The sequence below is a fragment of the Drosophila virilis genome, chromosome X (genome assembly GCF_030788295.1).
Source record: "Drosophila virilis strain 15010-1051.87 chromosome X, Dvir_AGI_RSII-ME, whole genome shotgun sequence".
NCBI classification, from domain to species: Eukaryota; Metazoa; Arthropoda; class Insecta; order Diptera; family Drosophilidae; genus Drosophila; species Drosophila virilis.
Genome location: NC_091543.1, coordinates 1,610,382 through 1,632,347, shown reverse-complemented (window position 1 = coordinate 1,632,347; position 21,966 = coordinate 1,610,382). Strand labels below are relative to the sequence as shown.

The 21,966-nt window shown below is 41.2% G+C and overlaps 3 protein-coding genes and 1 long non-coding RNA gene across 5 annotated transcripts; 3 read left to right on the top strand and 1 right to left on the bottom strand.

Moving 5' to 3' along the window:
* Positions 1–99: 99 nt before the first annotated feature.
* UbcE2H (ubiquitin conjugating enzyme E2H) lies at positions 100–8,763 on the bottom strand. 2 transcript variants are annotated; one of them, XM_015169522.3, is made up of 2 exons: positions 8,440–8,763; positions 100–3,494 (listed from the first exon to the last, which is right to left on the bottom strand). In XM_015169522.3, the coding sequence occupies exon 2, from the start codon at positions 3,259–3,261 to the stop codon at positions 2,710–2,712; it is 552 nt and encodes a 183-aa protein (XP_015025008.1). In that variant the 5' UTR covers positions 3,262–3,494; positions 8,440–8,763; the 3' UTR covers positions 100–2,709. The 2 variants fall into 2 exon arrangements, with proteins under 2 accessions (XP_015025008.1, XP_002058242.1); XM_002058206.4 differs by lacking the exon at positions 8,440–8,763 and adding an exon at positions 5,813–5,986.
* A 391-nt stretch (positions 8,764–9,154) lies between these two features.
* Positions 9,155–16,346, top strand: ebo (ellipsoid body open). The gene is made up of 11 exons (XM_002058207.4): positions 9,155–9,373; positions 9,505–10,028; positions 10,175–10,330; positions 11,365–11,747; positions 11,823–12,022; positions 12,802–13,235; positions 13,298–13,847; positions 14,260–14,429; positions 14,506–14,715; positions 14,780–15,251; positions 15,317–16,346. Exons 1-11 carry the CDS (start codon positions 9,266–9,268, stop codon positions 15,392–15,394), a joined length of 3,285 nt encoding a protein of 1,094 aa, XP_002058243.2. The 5' UTR covers positions 9,155–9,265; the 3' UTR covers positions 15,395–16,346.
* Positions 16,347–17,017: 671 nt separating this feature from the next.
* Positions 17,018–17,832, top strand: LOC116652262 (uncharacterized). Its single transcript, XR_004305245.2, has 2 exons — positions 17,018–17,137; positions 17,594–17,832. It is a non-coding gene; the product is annotated as an uncharacterized lncRNA (long non-coding RNA).
* Positions 17,833–19,105: 1,273 nt separating this feature from the next.
* Cyp4g1 (Cytochrome P450 4g1) lies at positions 19,106–21,260 on the top strand. Its single transcript, XM_002058208.4, has one exon. It carries the CDS (start codon positions 19,226–19,228, stop codon positions 20,900–20,902), a length of 1,677 nt encoding a protein of 558 aa, XP_002058244.1. The 5' UTR covers positions 19,106–19,225; the 3' UTR covers positions 20,903–21,260.
* Positions 21,261–21,966: the final 706 nt, after the last annotated feature.

Genomic DNA, 21,966 nt, shown 5'->3' with positions numbered 1-21,966 from the left:
ATTATTTGCACTCCTAAAAAAGAATCCAGAGAAATTATTTGCTCTCAGTTGTCGTCTGTAATGCCATATTGCCTTTGCCCAATCATTATTGGATTCAAATTCGTATTAATCTTCAATTTATTTTTACATAATCATTTCATAAACACTTTGTTAAACTTAAGCATAAAATATTGTTAATGTTAGCACAATACATAATTAATAATAGTATGTTAAAAATTACGTTTTACGATTTACTTTTCACTTATATTTCATTTTGTTATCGTGATTTGATTTGTTTAAAAACTGTTGCAGGTTTGTCACCCACACTTTTTGATTTTACCCCTAGCCCCACCTCCCTCCAACAAGCATAATATATATATGTGTGTGTGTATATATATTTATATATATATATAGAAATAATCCAGCTGAACAATTAATTATGTGGTTCCGATGGAGATTAGGAATCTGAAAGCTTTTGTTCTTAGTTTTCTATCCATCCAATCAATTTTTTAAATAAGACTGCATTTTGAATTGGATTAGGAATAGGAGAGAAGCCCTAATCTCCCTTAAATCGACTCAAGTTTGATTCGTAAAAGAACTTTGTATAACACAAATTTAATAAAAAGTCGAACACATCAGAACTGAATGCTCTAAGGGATCTCTTGGAAACTATATCCAACATTCGGACCCTTAAGTTTTAATAAAGATCTAGGTAAGTTTGTAAACGATCTGTACTACAAATCGAATCGGGTCTTTAAAGAAGAATACCTGGTTTTTTGTAATTCACCTCTCTAAATTATTTCAATTATATTTTCTTTACTCAAATATTAATTATAGAATTTATAGAATTATTTCTCCATTATAAGCTATCCTAACTTGAGCCTAGGCAAACCTATGTCACGTCTACTGATTTTCCATAACATTTTTTCTGGTAATTCTTCGTAAATTCATTTACCTACAACTTGTTTTTTATGAATGCGACGTGATAACCCTTCAAGATGCTTTATTAACTTACTCAGATCTTTCCGGAATTTGATGCGGACATGAGCCAGATCTGGATATATATTTATATATATATATATATATATATATATGTATGCATGTATGTGTGTTTGTGTTTTAGAGTTGTGTATTCCCAAACTATAGTTTTTTGTTACTGCTTAAAGCTGTGTGGGGGGGGGGGGGGGGGGGTGTTAGCTCCAAACTGTGAGGTTAGGTTAGAAAATTTTTGAGGTTAGCTCGAAACTGTGAGGTTATGTTACGAAATTTGTCGAGGTTAGCTCAAAACTGTGAGGTTAGATCGCAACTTCGGCCGCTGTAGCTAAGAACAAAGACTCTCCACACTCCATATCTATATATATATATATATATGTGTGTTTGTATATATACAAAATTGTTATCGTTTTATTGAACGCGCTAAGTTAACTAGAATACACAACTCTACACGAACTGTACGATTCGTTTTTATAGTAATTTTTAATTTTCGCTTAAAATTTGTTTTGTTTTTGTTTTTTTTCTTTGTTTAACGCTTAAATAACTTTACTTTCTGTTCTGTTCCATCAAAAATAAAAATAAAAAAAAAAAAACAAGCACAAAAAAAGACAACTTCAAGAGTTTAAAGACAAGACACAGAAATTGAAAATAAAAATTAACAAATATTTGTTGACGTTGCATGTTTTTTTTGTTTTTTTTTTGAATAAATATATGTGTATATATATATATATTATTTTTGAAACGCACAAAAACACACAATCAATTGGCAACCTAGTTATAGTATATATGTAAATATATATATTAAAAAAAAAAAAAGAAAATTGATTACAGAAAAAAAAAACAACTTGTTTAGCTTAATAATAACATTAGCTTAGGCATTTAACATGTAGTAATAAGAGCTGCGTCAAAGATGTATAATTAAAAATAAAAAGTTAACTAACTATTTGCCAATTCTGATGCGACTTATTTGCATGGCTGGCCCCAAGGCGGGGCTAGCTAGTCAAGTGGGTGGGTGGGAGGGGAGGGGGGGGGGGCGTGGCTAGGCAGCTAAACAGCTGACAAAACGGTTGTCAAACCAAATATGGAATATACTCTATAGGGTATATACAACTAACTTGATGTTCAAATGTCAGCGTGTGTGTGTGTGTGTGTGTGTGTGTGTGTCAGTGTGTGTGTGTGTGTGTTGTATTTTATATCTCTTTCTAGTTTATGTACTGCTTTTAGATTTCAATGCTCTAGGCTTTCGTTCAAAAATTATTATCATTTCTTGCTTTCGGTATGTTTTTTTTTTTCAATTTTTGTTTTTGTCGATTTTTGTTTGTTTATCAGCTACTATAATTGCTATATTACTAAGAATTTTTTCAAACTTTTAGCTTACGTTAATTAACATATATATATATATATATATATATATGTGTGTGTGTGTGTGTGTGTGTGTTAGATCATATTTCGTATTTATAAGTATGTGCGCGCACATCAACATATCGCTGCGATATGCGCTCCATCGAATCACGTTCTTTATATATGCATGTTGTTTATGTATATATATATATATATATCGATATATATATATATATATATACAACTATCTTAATATTGTTTGCTGTGGTTTTTCAATAATATATATGTCGAGGCGATCGGATTGTATTGTACGATCAAATCGTGGCATTAGGCTGTCGCTATTATTGCCGCTGCTGCTATTGTTTTTGTTAATTGTATAATATAGTTAAACCGATATTATAATTCCATATCTCTGGCCTCGTCCTCACTGTAATCGGACATGCTTGACTCGCTGTCGCTGCTGTCGCGCTCCTGCTGCGCCGCCCGCAGCGCATCCTCGGTCGCATATCGCTGCACATAGTCGGCGACCTTGCGATGATACTCCTCCGGCTCGTGCAGGTACAGGGCGGCCGCGTCTCGATTTAATGGATCCACGGGATTTGGATATGTTAGCAATTGCGGCAGAAACGATTCAAATATATTCGATAGATCGTACAGTGCTGTCCATGCCTGATTGATAACATCCAAACAAACGGTGCCAGATGATTCATCAATATTCGGATGATAGATCTTATTGACAAACCCGATGCTGGGCGATTTAAATGGATAATTATCGGGCAAATAGACGCGCACCTTCCAAACGCCGCCCTCATAGGGTGTGCCCGATGGACCAAAGAATTTCACATGGAACTCGTTTAAGCCGCCCAAAATGGTCACCTCGTGTTTTGATTCAATTAGCTTGATGACGTCATTGTCCATGCGTCGTTTACCAGCACTGGGCGATGACATTTTATGGCTCCTGTTGCTCCTGTTGCTCCTGTTCTTGTGTGGTTTATCTAATGTGACAAATAATGCCCTTTAATTGCCGTTCTGTTCACTAGGTTTAAGGCTAAGGCGGTGATTGTTGTTGTTGCTGCTATTGTTGTTGCTGTTGCTGTTGTTGTTGCTGTTGCTGTTGTGTATTGCTGCTCCCCATATAAAATCGACGCAGCAATCCAGGAGCTGCAGCTGCTGCTGTCTGCCTGCAAATAAATCAAATATCAATTGACTGTCATATTTATGCGTGCGTGTTATCCTTATCAATGCTATCAATGCTAGGCTGACCATGATTCCGCCTGCGCACATGCCCATATGTAGGTCAAATCACTTTTTCAGGCCAGTGTAACAGATTCATATGCTATCTCACTCGCACGCGCAACGAAACTATGTCAGCGGCGCAGCAGCAGCAGCGCAGCATCAGCAGCAGCAACAACAACAACAATGTGTGTGACGTCGTGCTGACGCTGACGCTGCGCAGCGCTGCTTTCACTCACACACGCTAGCGGGCGGGGCGGGGGCTGTGCTACAGCAATAAAAGAGCGTAGCGCATCAAGGACATGCATGCAGTTTAATATTAATGTCAATTCGTTGTTGTTGTTGCTGTTGCTGTTGTTGCATACTTTCCAGGGTCCAAGCGCATGTGGAAAGAGATATTGGAAATATTTGAATTCTATTTGCGTGCTCGCTCTCTCTCACCCGCTCGCGCTAACGCTCGCATAGAGCCATTGGCAACAATTGGAATTGTTTCGCTTTGATTATTTTTTTTTTTTTTTTGTCATCTGTCTCTATGCGCGCTTTTGTTGATGACGCGCCCCGTCCGTTACGATGGGCGGCTGTTGTTTCCAAACAAGCTCAGCTGTTTAATGTTATTGGCTGGCTGCCCCATGAGTGTGAGCGAGCAGGCGAATGAGCAAGCGAAAGAATATGAGAGAGAGAGAGAGTGGGAGGGAGAGAGTAAAGTGTTAGCAGCAACCCCCGTGACAAACCTACAGTGCGCTCAACCATTGTTAAACACAACATTTGTATTTTCCACTATATAGATATATATATAACATTTATTTATTATACGTGTGCTTTTCGAACATATATCTAATTGTTTTCTTAAGCTCGTTGACTCAACAAACTGCGTATGAGTAATATTTATAGAATAGCTTTCGCCATGACACAACTACATGCATATATACAAAATATACATATACAGTAAAAACTCCATTAGAATCTGACTAAGACATCCGATTTGTATATTTCCAATTCGTGTGTGAATTTTCATGTTTTTCTAAAATCATTATTTAAAGGCTTGAAAAATGTACAAAATTTAAATAATTATGATTGTTAGAATAGTTAATAGAGCGACATGCCTGTATATATTATCTTGTCTTTGTCTATTTGTATTTCCTAACATCCCTAATACGTATGTATGTGTGTATATGGCAAACGGACGGTCAACTGTTAACACTCACTGTACACTGGTCAACAATATTCTCTCTTTTTGGATGAGCTAATTCAATTTGCGCTCGCCTCACTCACTCTCTCTCTCCCTCTCTCCCCAACAGTAGCTGTCTCTCTCGCTCACTCTTAATGCTTGTGTACACATTGCTTACAGTGAAGCTTTTCAATTAGAAATATGTAGTTAAAGCGACTGACTTTGCGCTTTATTAAGCTTTTGCGAAGTTTCACTGTACGCATTTGTTTTTGATATGCGCACACACACACACACACACAGTTAACTGTTGTTATTTGTGGTTGTTGTTGTTGTTGTTGCTGCCTCCCAGCTGTGTGCTCATCGCGCTTTGCATGCGTGTGCGTGTGCGGGAGAGAGGGAGAGAGCGCGCCTGTGCCTGTTGGTGTAAAGCCCACGCTCTCTGGAAGATCAACAACAAAAACAAAGCACTGTTGACTAAACAAATGACACTCAGCTGCAATTTCGTTCAAGACAACAACATTAGCAGCAGCCATACATATGTATGTATGTGAGTGTGTGTGTGTGTGTGTGTGTGTGTGTGTGCATTGTTGCTGTTATTATTATTTCTGTTGTTGCTGTGGCCCAGCGTGACTGCTTAATAAAGTTGACACACACACATACGCACTGTGTGTGTGTGTGTGTGTGTGTGTGTGTTTCTGATTATGTATTTATACATTTTAAATTAAATCACGCAAAAGAAACGCCAAGTAGAAGGAAACAAAGCGAAAGAAAGCAAATGCGAAAATGAAATGAAAATTAAATTGTTGTGTGCATGCTTTCACTCAATATTCTATGTCTGTTGTCTACCCGCCTGTTCACACACACGCACACACGCACGCACACATATGTATATATAAACACACGCAGCTGACTGCATTTTATTTATGTGTTGCATTTTCAGATAATTACGAAACTTTTTGAAAACAATTTCAACAAAAACACGCACACACATTTACAGAGATAACACTCTGTTGTTGTTGTTGTTGTATATATTTTTTTTGCGTTTGCTTTGTCTTTGGTTTTGTCTCATTTTTTTTTTTTTTTTGGTTATTGCTTTACTTTTGTTTGCTGCCGTTGTTGTTGTTGTTGTTGTTGTTTTTATTGCTTCTGCTTTTGGGGTCGCGTTTGTTATTGTATCTGTTTTAGGTGCTGTTTTGCAGTTTTGGCCGTTGATTTGATTTTGCTCGCCTTGTTTGTTTTTTTTTTTTTTTTTTTAATTTTTTTGTTGTCTACTTCAACTAGTTACTGAAAATTAACTGGCAACAGAGTTTGGAAGCCCCCAGCGAGCAGCGCACGAACATCTGAAAGCAGCATAAGAAGCAGCGCAAGCAGCAGCAGCAGCAGCGACAGCGACAGCGACAACGCCAAACGCTGCGAGGGAGAGAACGCGCGCAGCACACAGAGAACAAGAAGGAGAGAGAGAGAGAGAGAAGGCGCGAGAGAGAGCAGACGAAACAGAGCAGCTCATCTAATGCGAGCGACAGAGAGAGAGAGAGAGAGAGAGAGAGAGCGCGCACAACGCGCCAACCTGCTGTCAAGCAAACAGAGCAAGCGAGCGAGCGAGAGAGGGAGAGCATGCGAGAGGCCCCCACAAAGCACATGTACAAAGCAAATCACAATAACAAAGCGAGAGCCAAAGCCAAACGTTAACAACAACAATAAAAACAAGTCAAAACTATACAAACAATATTAGGCGAAAGAGAAGCAGCAGCAGCAGCAGAAGAAGCAACAATAACAACAGAAACAGCAGCAACCAGTCCCCACGATTCTGCCAACCAAAGAAAAGCTATAATCAAGGACAGCAGCTGTAAAGCACACACGACGCTAAATGCAGTACACACACACACAAACACACACACACACACACACGCACAGCGAGGCGCAAAGCAAATGAGACAAGCGAGCAACGCCGAAGCTTTCAATGCCCTTCATTTGGCAACGAACGCGTTTTGTTTAGTTCGCAATGACGCACAAGTTAGTGTGTACCCCTAGTCAGCGAATCCCCCCCCCCCCCCTCCCACTACCAACCATTCACCACACACACTCCCACACAGGCACACACACACACACACACACAGACAGCGCTTCCAAAGCGCACTTCCAGTCTAACTCAAGCACAGGTTCAAAGTTTGAAGCCTGGCAACCAACTGCAAGGAAATTGATTTAAGTCTGAACCTAACGGGGTCAAACGCGCGCGTGTGTGTGTGTGTGTGTGTGTGCACAGTGGTGTAAAGGCTATGCACAGCTAAATTCTTAGCACACAGCAGTTCGTGAATTCACAAAAGGTATTTGTTCTATACACCAACCCCTCAATCTCTCTCCCCCTACCATAGGGCAGAGCACGGTCATTGACTGCGCATTAAAGTCTACCCAAGTGCATAATGAGGCATGCGAAAACAGGGGGGGGGGGGGGGAGGGCGCGTCATATGGGCTAACGGTGGGTGGCCAATATGGGCTAAGGCCAAGAAACAGTTAAAACTGGTGAAAAAAAAATAAATACATATACATAAACAAAAAGTTTGTAAACGTTTTTAGCTGCAAGGCGTGCACACAGACACAGAAATATGTATGTACGTTCATGTATGTATGTACATATATGTGTGCGTGCGCATGTATTAGTGTATGTTACATTTCCGTTGCTGCTGATAAGATTCAAAACGCAAGAGTAAAGGCAAAAGCGAAAAGAAATCATAAAAACACAACGCAATAAGCGTGCAAAAGCAAAGTGCGTAGTAGAAGAGCAGACAAAAACAAGAAATACATATGTATATAGGTATGTGTGCACACATACACACACACACACACATATCTATGTAAATAAGCAACGAAGAAATGCCAATTTCACAAATTCTGTATAACAGTTATTTATAACAATTATGGCCGTAATCAAGCTGTGCAAAACAGTTTGCAGCAGCAAGTCGGAAGCAGAGTGGGCAGCAACAATTAAGATAATAGCAAGGATACATACACACAAACACACTCACAATACATACAAACACACACACACAAACGCTTACTAACGGCTTTTCAAAAATCCATTTTTAAGCGTCTAACGGTAGCATTCACGTATCGACTGATAGGCCTAGTTGCAATTGTTGGGTATAAAATCCAAAAAAATAAAGACAAAAAAACAACCAAATTACAACGGCTATTTTAGCATTTGCACTCTCGCCCAGCAACTGTGAGCGAAAGACAGGGATAGAGATATATAGATAGAGAGCGCGAGAGCGGAGAGCAACAGTCAAAAGGCAAAACAAAACTGCAAGGGCTGCCTACACATGTACAAATACCTATATATGTATATATAAATATAAATATATATATATATATACATATGCATGTATATGTACGCAGTGTGCATACGTAAGAGCAGTATTGGGCGTACAATGTACAATGACCAAATTTTCAGGACAGTGGCAACACCAGCAACAACAACATCAGCAGTTAGAACCGCTGTTAAAGAGTGCAGCGATCTCTGCAGCTGGCCACACTTAATGGCTGACGTTTTCCAACTGCTGTTGTTATTATTGTTTCAATCAGTGTGGCACCCCCACCAGCGCACACACGCACACACACACGGACAGACTTTGCATTTAATTGCGAGACCTTTGCTATTAAACTAATTCAAGTGTAATTTTGGTATTTCGCGAACAAATTTGTGCATTTCGATTGGCCATGGGTGATACCTTTTATTTTGATTTCTCCAATTTATTATCGTGGCTATTGTTGTTGTTGGTTGGTTGGCTGGTGTTCGAGTGGCTGGCGCCGCCTTTGATTTTTACGCTTCGATACTTCTCCACATTGTTGTATGCACCGACCGTCTGTGCATTTTTTCACGATTTTTTTCGTATTTGTGTTTGTTTATTACGACAGCGACAATTGTTTAACTAATATTGTTTAATGGCTCAACATTTATGAAATGCACTGCGTTGCTATCGCTCCATCCGTTTTCTGTCGTTTTCACCCGTTTCTGGTTGTCGTCTTCGACTTTCCAGCTGTTATGCTCTCAGCGAGCTGTAAATTTCAATCGATATGAGTCGTTATATTCGATAGGCATACAATTTAAAAATAAGCTGTCACAAATCGTTTTGAAATCGTCCCTGATAATTGCTCGCCTATCGAACGGTGCCGGCAAAACTGGTATGCAGCTAAGAAAATCAAATCGAACAGCTTAACGAATAAGCTGTGGACTGCGCTTTTATATACACTCAATATAGGCAGACATTATGTCTTTTATTAAGACAAACATTGTGTTCTGTACACTTCATCGTATTTCATCAGTATGCTGCCGAACAAATTGATATGCAATTTTGCTTGCCACACTGTGAACAACATACTAGAGTGCAATGTTAAATGAGAGCTGCGCTGTTAAGTGCACAGCAATTTAGCTGTGTGGCAACACTACCATTGCACTGGCAACGCTGCCGAGATGTGCAAGTCGTATATACACAAAGAAAATTGATAAAAAAAAATTCAAATATAAATCATGAAATTCTTAGCAAACAACTGCTAATGCACTCAAATCACTTATCACCGCTAGCACCGAGCACAAAACCGCACACCATTCAGACCGCAGGGGTCGCGCCCGCACACACACCCACACCAAACGCCAACAAAATGGTAAGTCTTAAGGCTGAAGAAAAAAAAAAAGAAGTGGAGCGAAAAAAAAAAAAAAAAACGGGACGGTTGTCGCTTTTACACCCAATACTCCATTGTCCCTGAATACTAATGCAATATGCGTCATCGTGCAGCATGCCGCCTCGATGACGTCGGTGGAGGTGCTGCTGAACGAGTTCTACCAGCCGACGACGAGCAATGCCCGAAAACGTGAGATCGAAACCAATTTGTTGGCATTCAAATCGCAGCCGGAGGCCTGGCAGCTGTGCCTGCGCGTCGCAACCGCTAGCAATAGCTTTACAGAGAATCAATTCCTATGGTTCTTTAGCACCTCAACGCTGGAGCATACGATAACGCGCCGCTGGACACAGCTGACGGCGGCGGATCGTACGCTGTTGCGCGAAACGCTCTGGCATAGCTATGCCCAGCTGGTGGTGCTCACCGGCGCCCGACGGCATCGGGATACATTGGCGCAGCTAATTGCGCTGCTGGGCAAACGTGAATTTCCCGAACAGGATCCCAATTATATGCAGCACTGCATGGAGCTGACCAAGACACGTTTCTGTCTGGGCATCAATCTGTTGCGCGTCACATCCGAAGAGGTGGTCAGCAATCGCGGCGACCTGACCACCGAATGGAAGCAATACTTTCACTCATGGTAAGGCTGCGTCTATAAATATTAAACATTCTATTTGTGATTCATGTAACTCAAAACTAATTGTGAGTCCGTCTACCCTTTCTCCTTGTGCTCCGCCTGCCCCTGTCTCTCTCTGTGTGTGTGTGTGTGTGTGTGTGTGTGTGCAGCGTTTCCATGTGTATACCCGATGTTCTGGAGCTGCTCACCAAATATCTACTAATCGCTGTCTGTCATATCAATGGCAAAGACATACACACGACCATACCCAGCACCTTCATGGATTTCAGTCTAACCACAGCGCTGCCAAATGACAATCAATTAAGGTATGTCTTAACTGAAAGCAAGTAAATATCCATTAGGGGCAATCCTTAAACTAATTATCGATGTACAAGTTATCGATTAGCAACAGGTGTTCCATATTTAACTAGCCCTAGGCAAGGAAAGTAGTCCAATAAGCTGCAAAATGAGTTTAGTATAAAGTTATCGATAACTTTCTGTCGATTTTGTAATATGTGGCATTATCAAAAAAGTTATCGATAACCGTCAGCTGTAGCCTTCAATCAACTTTTATTTAGAAAATTGAGTTTAAATATGAAGCAAGTAAAAACTTAGACTACATTTAATTATGGGTATTCTCTCTTCTTAAACCAATTAAAATATAATCAAGTTATCGATAGCCAACAGCTGTTTCGTAATGTTCGTCATATGTGTATAAGAAATATAAAGGAAAATTGTTGGGAATTAACCCAGAATCAACTGCAGTTGCATTCAATTTTCGCTACAGCTGTGTAGCTACGTTTTTGAGCTGCACATTTTATTAATTTGACTTTTATAAGCCCACAAAAAAGCTATCGATTACACAGCAGTTGTGCCATATTTCATTATAAATGATATGGAAGAAGTTTTCAATTAACGAGACTAAACTTTATTATAAATTGATCAGTGTTAGAATACGTAAAGTTATCGATAACTGAGATGTAGAAGAATCGATATCGATAAATTGCAGCTGTAATGTTTTGTTTTTATTGGAAATTATTTAATAATTGAGTTGAAATAGGTGTAAGGTCCGACTTTATGGAATAAGTTTCTCAATAATTCAAATTTCAAATCTTTAAACATTGTACGTCCACCAAAAGTTATCGATAACTGAAGGCTGTGTTATCGGTAAAGAGAAATGTGCTAGAAAACGGTTTAAAATAGTTTCAAAATGATTTATACAATTTATTCTGCAGACAAAGCAAAGAGCATTAAAATTTCGTCGTAGCAGAAAAGCATAATCGAAGCATAATTAGTTTGAGGAATACCCCTATTATTGCAATTTTTACAATTTATTAGGTTGATGTTTGGTCTTTTACAGTTCCTCTGTACTGGAGCTGCTCAGCTGTGTACAGCATTTGGTCAGCTGGATATGCACCGAACTGATCTCGGAATACTTCCTAATGAGCATACTTGATTTATCGCAATGGCGTCAAAACAATGAGCCCATCTCCCTGGCCGCCCTCTCGGTGCTAAACGAGCTGCTCTATCTGCAAAAGGTGTTGCCCTTTGCCGGTACATTGATGAACGGCGTCAGCGGCCTGCTGGAACAGCATAATCGTAGCAAACAACAGAGCGAAATGTATAGCGATAAGTTTCGTGAACTGTTGCGTTTGTATACCACCAAATATGCGGCGAAATTGTTTCAGGAGCCCGAAGTGCTTGAGCCATTTCTTAATCAACTTTATCGCTGCACCACCAAATGTAAGTGCGCCAAACAGACTCCAATTCAGTTGAAAGTTTATTCATATATTTTGATCTATTTTTTTTTTTGTGCAGTACACGGCGCTCTAGACTTTACCGAAAAGCTGGACATTTGGACGCCCATCATCAAGGTGATTGCAGAGCAGCCAACGCAGATGACGGCCTTTCATGGTGATATGATGATGAAGCTGGTGGATGAGATAATGCGACGTACACAATTTGAGATTAACAAGCCCGAGCTGGAGCTGCTGGACAATGAGCTCATGGAGGACGATGTGCGTAAAAAAAAAAACTCTATATTTAACTTTATTCCAGCTAATGTTGAGTGTCGGCAGTCTTTCGATTAGAAATGTCTCTGGTAAATATTGAATTTGTTTAAGGCACATTTGACTCAGGCTTGAGATAGCTTTGAACTAAGGCAGAAATAGGGTAAAAAGCCCTTTTTTAGATCTTATAGACCATGCTTCACATTTCTCTACCATTTCCCCTTTTTCAAAGTGTTCAAAAATGCGGCTATAAATCGATTCGATTCAAAACCGATTGCTAGCATCGATACATATCGATATCTAGCAATCGATTGCCTTTCTTTTCCTTGGTTCAGTATATCTTCTTGCCTTGTCAATCGCTTCTGTTTCCCATATTCTAAGGGTGCAGGTTCAAAATATTGGTTCGATTTAAAAAGGACTTATGGCTCCGTAATATATCGATATCGTAATCGATAACATTTTTTATATACTCATACTTCATAACCGATTTCCAGCCTTGATATACATTTATCTATATCTTGTCACCAATAGCTTTTCTTTTACCTAGACTCATCTCGTCGTTTAATGTGTACAGGGCATTGAAATCGATACATATCGATATCTAGTAATCGATAGCTTTTAAATTGTCCGCTGTGCTCGGGTATCTCCTCTTTCCAAGCATTTTCAAAGAGCATTGCAAATGGAAATTAGGAATTCGTTAACAAACGGGTTCGTTTTGAAGCCAGTTTGCAGTTTCGATATTTATCGATATCGAGTAATCGATTGTTTAACATTGTTTCTATTTGTAGCAAACACCGACAACGGAATGGCAACAGTTTCTGGACCAGTGCTTCGAATGCCTGGCCCTGCTGGCAAGCACACGCGGTGCACACATCGTGTTTGCCCAAGTCTTTGCCCATTGGTCCCGTCCGCAGACTTATCTGTTGTCGCTGGAACTGGCCCTGGATCATGGCAGCGGACGTTGTTATGAGATGGCACGTAAACTGAAAACGGCAAATGTTGGCGAAATATTGCGTGATTTTGCGACCGTGTGTCAGGCCGTGGTGCGTCTGGCTCCACTCATGGATCCAACGCAAGCGGCAGCCGATGTTAGGGGCGAAATGGAGAGCCAGCTGCAGGTGCTATCGGATCGTTTGCTGCAAACGCTGCATCTGCTCGCCAGCAATCGCGTCGGCGGAAGCGAAGCGGAAAAGGCGAGCTTCCAGACCGATATGGACAATCTGTACGTTCAGCTTTTTCCACTTAAAATGCCCATTGATATTTATATTTATTTATTTGGCACAGTTACGCTCAAGTTCTAATGGCCATACGCAGCATATTTCCGCTGTCGCGTTGTCTCAATAGCGAACAGCTGCTGCATCGACTCTTTGCCGTATTGGGCAGCATATTTGCGGGCAATCCATCGCCATCGGCGGGTTCACCGATTGTACAGCAGGCGGCGAGCGAGGTGCTGCTTTTTATAGCGACTGTGATACGACCCAAATGTCTGCTGGATATACCCGAAATACAGAGCCTAATGCAGGCGGGACCACGGCTGGGCGCCCAACTACCGCGTCAGGTGTGCGTCAATGTGCACATCAGTCTGGTCAGCTATATGGTGTTGCCCTGGAAGAATGTGCCCGAACTGCAGCAGGATTATCAGCGTCGTCAATGGATGTTGCGGGAGTATATCGATGCATTGTCACGCAATTTCCTTGAGCTCGAACTGCCCGCCGCGGGCGAGAGCAAAGTGGCGGCCACAACGCTCAGCCTGTTGGGCACCTTTACGTCGCTCATCGAGCACTTCAAGGCGACGGGCGCTCATGCCAAGGATATGCTGGCGCACACCTTTAAGGTGAGCGCACTCTGACAAACAGCTGCAGGCATTTTATGGCATACGATGTTTAAGCTTAGATAAAGTTCAGTTCGTAGCGCTAAGTCAGGTCCTGTTGCCTTATGCAAACTTGTCGCCAAGTTATGAGAACATTTGATAGATAGCCAACTAATTCAAATAAGGATGTGCCCTGTTCTTCAAATGTATTAGACAAATGTTAACAGTTAAATCAGATTAGATTCTAGTTAAGCAGCAAGGCCAAGCGAAGAAGGAATCATATGTGTGTATAAAAGGAGACTTGATTGCTTTTTAAAGCCAGCTTGTTTAAGGATATCTCTTAATCGTGCCCTTTACTTGCCTCTAAATAACTCGCTGTCTCACTCTCATCAATTCTCTCCCTCTATCTCTCTCTCTCTCTCTCTACCTTTCTCAGCCCATTTTGAACAAGGCGCTGGTTATCTTCAATAGCTTTGGATTGAGCAGCATTGCCATGGCCATTACCGTCGCCGACTTCAGTCTGAGCATGCTGCGCACCCTGCCCATACATTTGGGTGCACAATTCATCAGGGAGATGATCACATTGTTCATCGATGTCAGCAGCAGGTGCGTCTCAATATTCATGCTAGCTGTCCCACTTTAATTGATGCATGTATTTGTTTTTCTTTCTTTTTTTTTTCAGGGAACAATTGACGCTCAGCCGGCTGGCTGTTATGGAGAAGGTGTTGCAAATGTTTCAGCTAATTGTGGAGCAGCCGGGCAACGGGTCACTGGTGCTGATGCCCAGCATTTTGACGTTTAGCACACAACAGATATTGCCGCTGCTGCAGCAACAGAATGCGGCAACGGATAGCAGCGAGATAACCAGCCTGCTATTTGCGCTCTTCGACAGGTGAGCGAAGTCAACGCACACAGCTTCTGACTTAATTGCTAAAACTTCTGCCACATCACGACAGCGTGCTCACCTGCAAGTGGCAATTCTTCTACAAGAATCAGCTGAGCAATGGCCATGGCAATGGTCATGCCAATGGACAGCAGCAGTCAACGGCGTCATCGCCGCCGCACAATTTCAATTGCAGCGACAATCTGCATCCGGAACACTTTATGGCCATTATGAATGCGTATGGCCAGATGCTGGTCAGCGGCACAGATCCCAGTAATGTGCGCAGCGTTTTGGTCTCCATGCAGAATGTGAACGAACGGAGTCGCCTCTATCAGCGGGCCCTGTTCAAGGAGCAGCTGTTGGCCTCCTTTCAGCGGGCGCTGCTCAATCTGCTGTCGAGCGGCGAGGGTGCGCTCCACTGTGATCTGATTGCACAGGCACTGTATGCCATGGGTCAGGTGGATCGTCGCCAGCTGCACGAGAGCTTCGTGAATGCGGCATTGCCAGTTCCGCAAACAGCGCTCGAGGAAATATGCCAGACAACTGTACGTCACAATTTGATTATATAAACATTTTAAATATTCGAATTAACAATTTTATGCTCTGGCAGGACATTCCAACGTTTACGCAGAAACTGACGCAGCTCATGCAGGACGCGCACTGCGCGCATCTCAATGAGACGACGTAAGCGAATGCGCCAAATGGAAAAAAAAAAAAAAGAAAAAGAGAAACACATCAAGGAACACCCGCACACCGAAACAATCCCTCATCGTGTCTTCGTCCCTGTTATATCATGTTGTTTTGTATATATGTACTTGTGCGAGTCTAGATATATATCTATATTTATATATATATGTATATATATATATAAATGCATATATAGATATTTGCGATAACTGTGCTGTCGGGCCAGCCAGTGTCCCCTTTCCCTGCTGGTGTGTTCCTGTATAACTATATTTATGCAACTTCTGTGGTTTTTATGTCCTCGTCATAAGTCTGTTGAGGTCTATTGAGAAATTCACAAACAATTTATAAAAGACAATGTTAGCTTGTAATGCGATTCCGTTATATAAAGAAAGAGAAAAAGATCAAGAAAATCAGAAAGAAAATAAACAAAAAAAAGAAACAGAAAACAAATTTAAGCAAAATAAACTATTATAATGCCCATATACTATACTTAAACGTATTAATATTAAATTATTATATAACAAAAAAAAATGACATAATCAAATGCTTCTGTGTCCAAAATTTGCAAGAAAAAAAGTCATATATGTATGCTAGCCTACACACACACACACACATATATATATATATATATATATATATATATATATATATATATATATATATATATATATATATTTATATATATATATATACATATATAATTAGCATTAATCGAAATTCGTATTCAAATGACGACGCGTTCACAATATTTAAAATGCATTCATTTACCTAATTTATTTTTACGCATGTAAAGTCCATACGACATCTGGAAACAACATGTCCACATTTAACTAAACTTTAAGACCGATCGCTGCGTCAAATTCGAAATTCTAATTTATTGCGAAAATGAAACTACGTGACATCATTTTATATTTTCAAAATGCATTTTTGTGAAATAAATTTATTAAATGTTATGCACGAGGTATTTTAATTTGTAGAATATAAATGGAAATTGCTCATGAATATAATGTCGGGTGCAGGCTCTACTAATCTCGTACAGATACAGATACACAGATATATAGACGGACAGATACACAGATACAGATACAGATACACAGATACAGATACAGATACAGATACAGATAGATACATAGATACAAATACATAGATACCGATACAGATACATAGATACACAGATACAGATACACATATACAGATACACATATACAGATACAGATACATAGATAAAGATACAGATACAAATACATAGATACACAGATGCAGATACACAGATACAGATACACAGATACAGATACGCAGATACACAGTTATAGATACACAGATACAGATACAGGTACACGGATACAGATACACATATACAGATACAGATACAGATACATAGATACACAGATACAGATACATAGATACAGATACACAGATACAGATACACAGATATAGATACACAGATACAGATACAGGAACACGGATACAGATACACGTTGACCTTTGGAATGTTGTGAATAGTAATAAGAACACGTGGCTTCGATTTAGTCTAGCTAATATACCGTAATAATAGGCACTTCCGATAAGATATAGGTTATCGGCCAATTGGCATCCAATTGGAAGGCGGCGAATGTGCATGTCTCATAAGAAACCAGTTGAGTTCGAGCTGCAGGCGGTATACAAAGCATATTTCTAGGCTTAAGGGCTAAGTGCCGGGATGTAGAAGAAGAAGAGATGGGCAACGGTTGGCACTTAATGCCAGGTGAGGCTCTGCCAGCTGTGGCAACACACGCTCGCAACACGCGAGCAAAAAGCGAAATTAATCCAATGCCAGGCAATCCGAATGTAAATAAATCAAATAGAAGAGCACTCAAAAAAAAACAATATATATATATATATATATATATATATATATATATTTGACAAACAGCAAGAGGACAGCAGAGGGGCACGTGAATAGGGAGGCAAGTCCTTAAAAGCGACAGCTTCCTTTTCATTGTTCCACTTACATTTCGGTTTTTGCAATCGCGTTCAGGTGTTGATAACAAAAGGAAATACATACACAGAGGAAGAAAACAAAAAATATGCTGAAATTGAATTTAAATGAAAAGCGAAAGCAAAATACGACAAGCACAACAGGAACAATAGCAAAAATTATAATAATAAACAAGAAGGAAGAGAGACAACAACAACAAAATATCACCCACTTCCGTTGCAGGTAGTTTTTGCACAGGTAGTCCCTGCTTTGCATACGCAGCGCGAGCGAGAGAGACAGAGAGAGAGAGAGAGAGCGAGGATCACACGAGCATCCTGCGGAAGTGTGTGAAACTAGAGATGACACCTGGCGAGACCAACACGAGCATGTGCCGTGTTTCCATGTCACGTGTCACGCCAAAAAGAAACGATTATTTCACTGTAAATGTTATTCAAATAGAAATATAATATGTATATTATAGATTAAGATATATATAAATATCTATTATCCATAGTAAGCGGGTTGGTTTTTAGCTAGTACTCGAGATATCGTGCTCGTGCCACGCCAAAGGGCACGACCTATTTAACGGCAAAAGCTTATACAACGGTGCATTCTAATGGACCTCTGGGTACAACTCCCGGTCTGTGTAACCTAACCTAACCTCGCCCTGCCAATATCCATAAGCTAATGTGCATAAGCATGATTGGAACATCAATTCGATTTATGCCTATCGATATGTATAGCGATTATCTCTTTGGATACAGTAAAGTACTGCGAAATGCCGCATACTGTTATCAGACATCGATATGCGAAATAAAATATCGATATACATATTTATCGATATTTATTTTGTCAACAAGATAAGTCTGGCCTTGCGGCAAAGGACTATTTACATTGAGTACCAAAAAGCTAATCATCGATATAAAGTTATCGTTACGCGTTCGATATACGATATCGATATACGTACATATCGATATCTATTTAGGCATCAAGTTGAGTCTCGCCTTGCGTCAAAGGACTATTTCACTAAAATATACTCAATATACTGTGAGTAAGCATCGATATACGGTTATCGTTTTAGTTAGGCATCGACTTGATACGGTCACATCTTTGTCTAGATATCGTGTCACGCGGCGAAAGCACGACTTGCGCTCGTTTCAATAGATACTATAAGGTCACGTACTGCAAAATGCTGCACACTGCTCTCAGGCATCGATATACGATATCGATATACGTACCTATCGATATTTAGTTAGGCATCAAGTTGAGTCTCGCCTTGCGGCAAAGGACTATTTCACTAAAAAATACTCAATACACTGCGAGTAAGCATATATCGATATATAGTTATCGTTTTAGTTTGGCATCGACTTGATACGGTCACATCTTTGTCTGGATATCGTGTCACGCGCCGAAAGCACGACTTGCGCTCGTTTCTAGCGGGCACAGAAAACTTTCAGCCCCAACATGCGATCGCTGCGATTACGTATCCAAAAGCAATAAAAACAACAAGAACAACGGGAGCCACAGCCAATGGCAAGTGAAGACAACACAGTGAAGCGCTGCCAAAGCCAAAGCAGAGGATTGGGCAGGGGAACAAGGGAAAATGGGGGCTGGCGAATTTGGTTTGCAAATGGAACGGCGCAATACGCTTAACACTTGATTGGGGGTCAGCCGGGTGCATAGCACGCATTGGCGCATAGTCCAGCCGCCGCTGGACGACTATAATTGACCAAACGGGCCGACAGACCACACACAGTTGAGCATTGGCAGCGCAACGAGCAGCAGATTGGATCAAGCACAAGAGCCGAACGACGCCAGGATCAATATAATATAAACAATAGAGTTGCAAGAGGAGCAGATTAGAAGAGCGCAAGGATGTCTGTGGAAACGGTGCAGGAGACGCTGCAACAGGCAACGGGCAGCACGGGCAGCTTCATGCTCAGCCCCCTGCTAACTGGCCTGGTTGGCACCATGCTGATCATGGCCCTGTACGAGTACTGGCATCGCAATACCCGGGAATATCGTATGGTGGCCAATATACCATCGCCGCCATCGTTGCCAATAATTGGCATGGCCCATTTGGCGGCAGGTTTGAGCAATGCCGAGATTCTGGCTGTCGGTCTGGGCTATCTGAACAAATATGGCGAGACAATGAAGGCCTGGCTGGGCAATGTGCTGATTGTGTTCCTTACGAATCCCAGCGACATTGAGCTCATATTGAGCGGACACCAGCATCTGACCAAGGCCGAGGAATATCGCTACTTTAAGCCCTGGTTCGGTGATGGGCTGCTGATCAGCAATGGCCACCATTGGCGCCATCATCGCAAAATGATTGCGCCCACATTCCATCAGAGCATCTTGAAGAGCTTTGTGCCAACGTTCGTGGATCACTCGAAGGCCGTGTCGGCGCGCATGGCCAAGGAGGCAGGCAAATCATTCGATGTGCACGATTATATGTCACAGACAACCGTCGATATACTGTTGTCGACGGCAATGGGCGTCAAGAAGCTGCCGGAGGGCAATAAGAGTTTCGAGTATGCCCAGGCTGTGGTGGACATGTGCGATATTATACACAAGCGTCAGGTGAAGCTATTGTATCGTTTGGATAGCATCTATAAGTTTACCAAGCTGCGCGAGAAGGGTGATCGCATGATGAACATCATATTGGGCATGACACGCAAGGTGGTCAAGGATCGCAAGGATAATTTCCAAAACGAAACGCATGCCATTATCGAGGAGGTCGAGGAGACGCCCGTCAAGCAGTCACGCGTCACGTCCGCAACCAAAAAGGAGGGTCTGCGCGACGATTTGGATGACATCGATGAGAACGATGTTGGCGCCAAGCGTCGTTTGGCACTGCTCGACGCCATGGTCGAGATGGCCAAGAATCCCGATATCGAATGGAACGAAAAGGACATCATGGATGAGGTGAACACAATCATGTTTGAGGGTCATGACACCACCTCGGCTGGCTCCAGTTTTGCGCTCTGCATGCTGGGCATACACAAGCACATCCAGGAGCGTGTCTTTGCCGAACAGAAGTCAATCTTTGGCGATAATATGCAGCGCGATTGCACCTTTGCCGACACCATGGAAATGAAATATCTGGAGCGCGTCATACTCGAAACATTGCGCATGTATCCGCCAGTGCCATTGATTGCCCGCCGTTTGGATCACGATGTCAAGCTGGTCAGTGGACCGTATACGGTGCCCAAGGGCACCACCGTTGTTCTTCTCCAATATTGTGTCCATCGTCGTCCCGACATCTATCCCAATCCGACCGAATTCGATCCCGATAATTTCCTGCCGGAACGTGCCGCCAACAGGCACTACTACAGCTTCATACCGTTCAGTGCGGGACCGCGCAGCTGTGTTGGACGCAAATATGCCATGCTCAAGCTGAAGGTTCTTCTATCCACAATTGTGCGCAACTTTATTGTTCACTCGACCGACACGGAGGCGGACTTTAAGCTGCAGGCGGACATTATACTCAAGCTGGAGAATGGCTTCAATATTTCGCTTGAGCCGCGCAAATATCAAACGGTCGCGTAGATAGATACCCTGTAAAACCAGCTCCGTGACCCGCTATATATCCTGTATCTATATATATATATATATATATATATATATATGTATGCATGTCCCGTAATGGAGAACCATTTATAACCCCGCCCCCACCCAACCACCCACTTCCCCACTCCACCACAGTCAGCCAGAGAGTCAAACTTTGTGTGTGAGCTAAGCGCATTTTGATAAAAAAGACAAAAAAAAAAAGCACAAAAAATCGTAAAAAAAAAATAACACGTAGAAAAACATTTCTTAGAGGAAATCACAAATATTTGTTCGTTTCTTTTTGGTATAAGCGGTTGGTGTCCTTATATCTTACATAATATACACATTTATATACATATATATTTTTTTTTTATTATTATTATTATTATTATTTTTTTTTGAAATATTTATTAAGTCACATGGTTTATATGAAACCCAAAAATTATGAAAAATATATAAAGCAACGCAAAAGTAGCCAAAAGAGCTGCAAAAACATATAGAATTCAAGTTGTTTTGCCTGGCACTGGGAAATTACAGGGTATACACATAGATTTTATAGTATAGTAAATGAAATACTGTTCAAGGCTAAAGTTAGCGTACATAACCCTAAAATCTTTGGCAAACATAACCTCAAAAACCATTCCGATTGATCAATGCCGCATTTTGATAAGATCACAACCGAATAACTGTAAACGACACAGTTTTATTTTTAGCAGTTGTGCACGCGACAGGTCAGTCATGCTGCAGGGTTGTCAAGCGTAACGATAAAAGGGTTTGAGGTTAGGTTCGCCTCTGCGACAGCGGCAATTGCAATAAAAAGCAAAACGAATGTACAAACTTCCGGCTTGCACACTAAATGGGCGCATCGCGTTACCTCGTCGAACAGGTAAAGGCTATTAAAAAATAATAATCAAAAAAAAAAAAAAAATAAAACGAAATAAACAAACGGAACGCCGCAGCCTGCGCCGATTGCTATTTGCCTAGCGCGCAAAAAAGGACAATGACCAAACAGAAAACATTCAACTCACATGTGTGTGCCTGTGTGTGTGTGTGTGTGTGCGTGT

What these genes read in the sequence shown, in the direction of transcription:
- ebo (XM_002058207.4), top strand. Translation starts at nt 9,266, where the DNA reads ATGCACTCAAATCACTTATCACCGCTAGCACCGAGCACAAAACCGCAC. An exon ending in AAGCAATACTTTCACTCATG is followed by an intron (nt 10,029 to 10,174) that starts GTAAGGCTGCGT and finishes GTGTGTGTGCAG; the next exon opens with CGTTTCCATGTGTATACCCG. An exon ending in TTATCGCTGCACCACCAAAT is followed by an intron (nt 11,748 to 11,822) that starts GTAAGTGCGCCA and finishes TTTTTTGTGCAG; the next exon opens with TACACGGCGCTCTAGACTTT.
- Cyp4g1 (XM_002058208.4), top strand. Translation starts at nt 19,226, where the DNA reads ATGTCTGTGGAAACGGTGCAGGAGACGCTGCAACAGGCAACGGGCAGC.
- UbcE2H (XM_015169522.3), bottom strand. Translation starts at nt 3,261, where the DNA reads ATGTCATCGCCCAGTGCTGGTAAACGACGCATGGACAATGACGTCATC.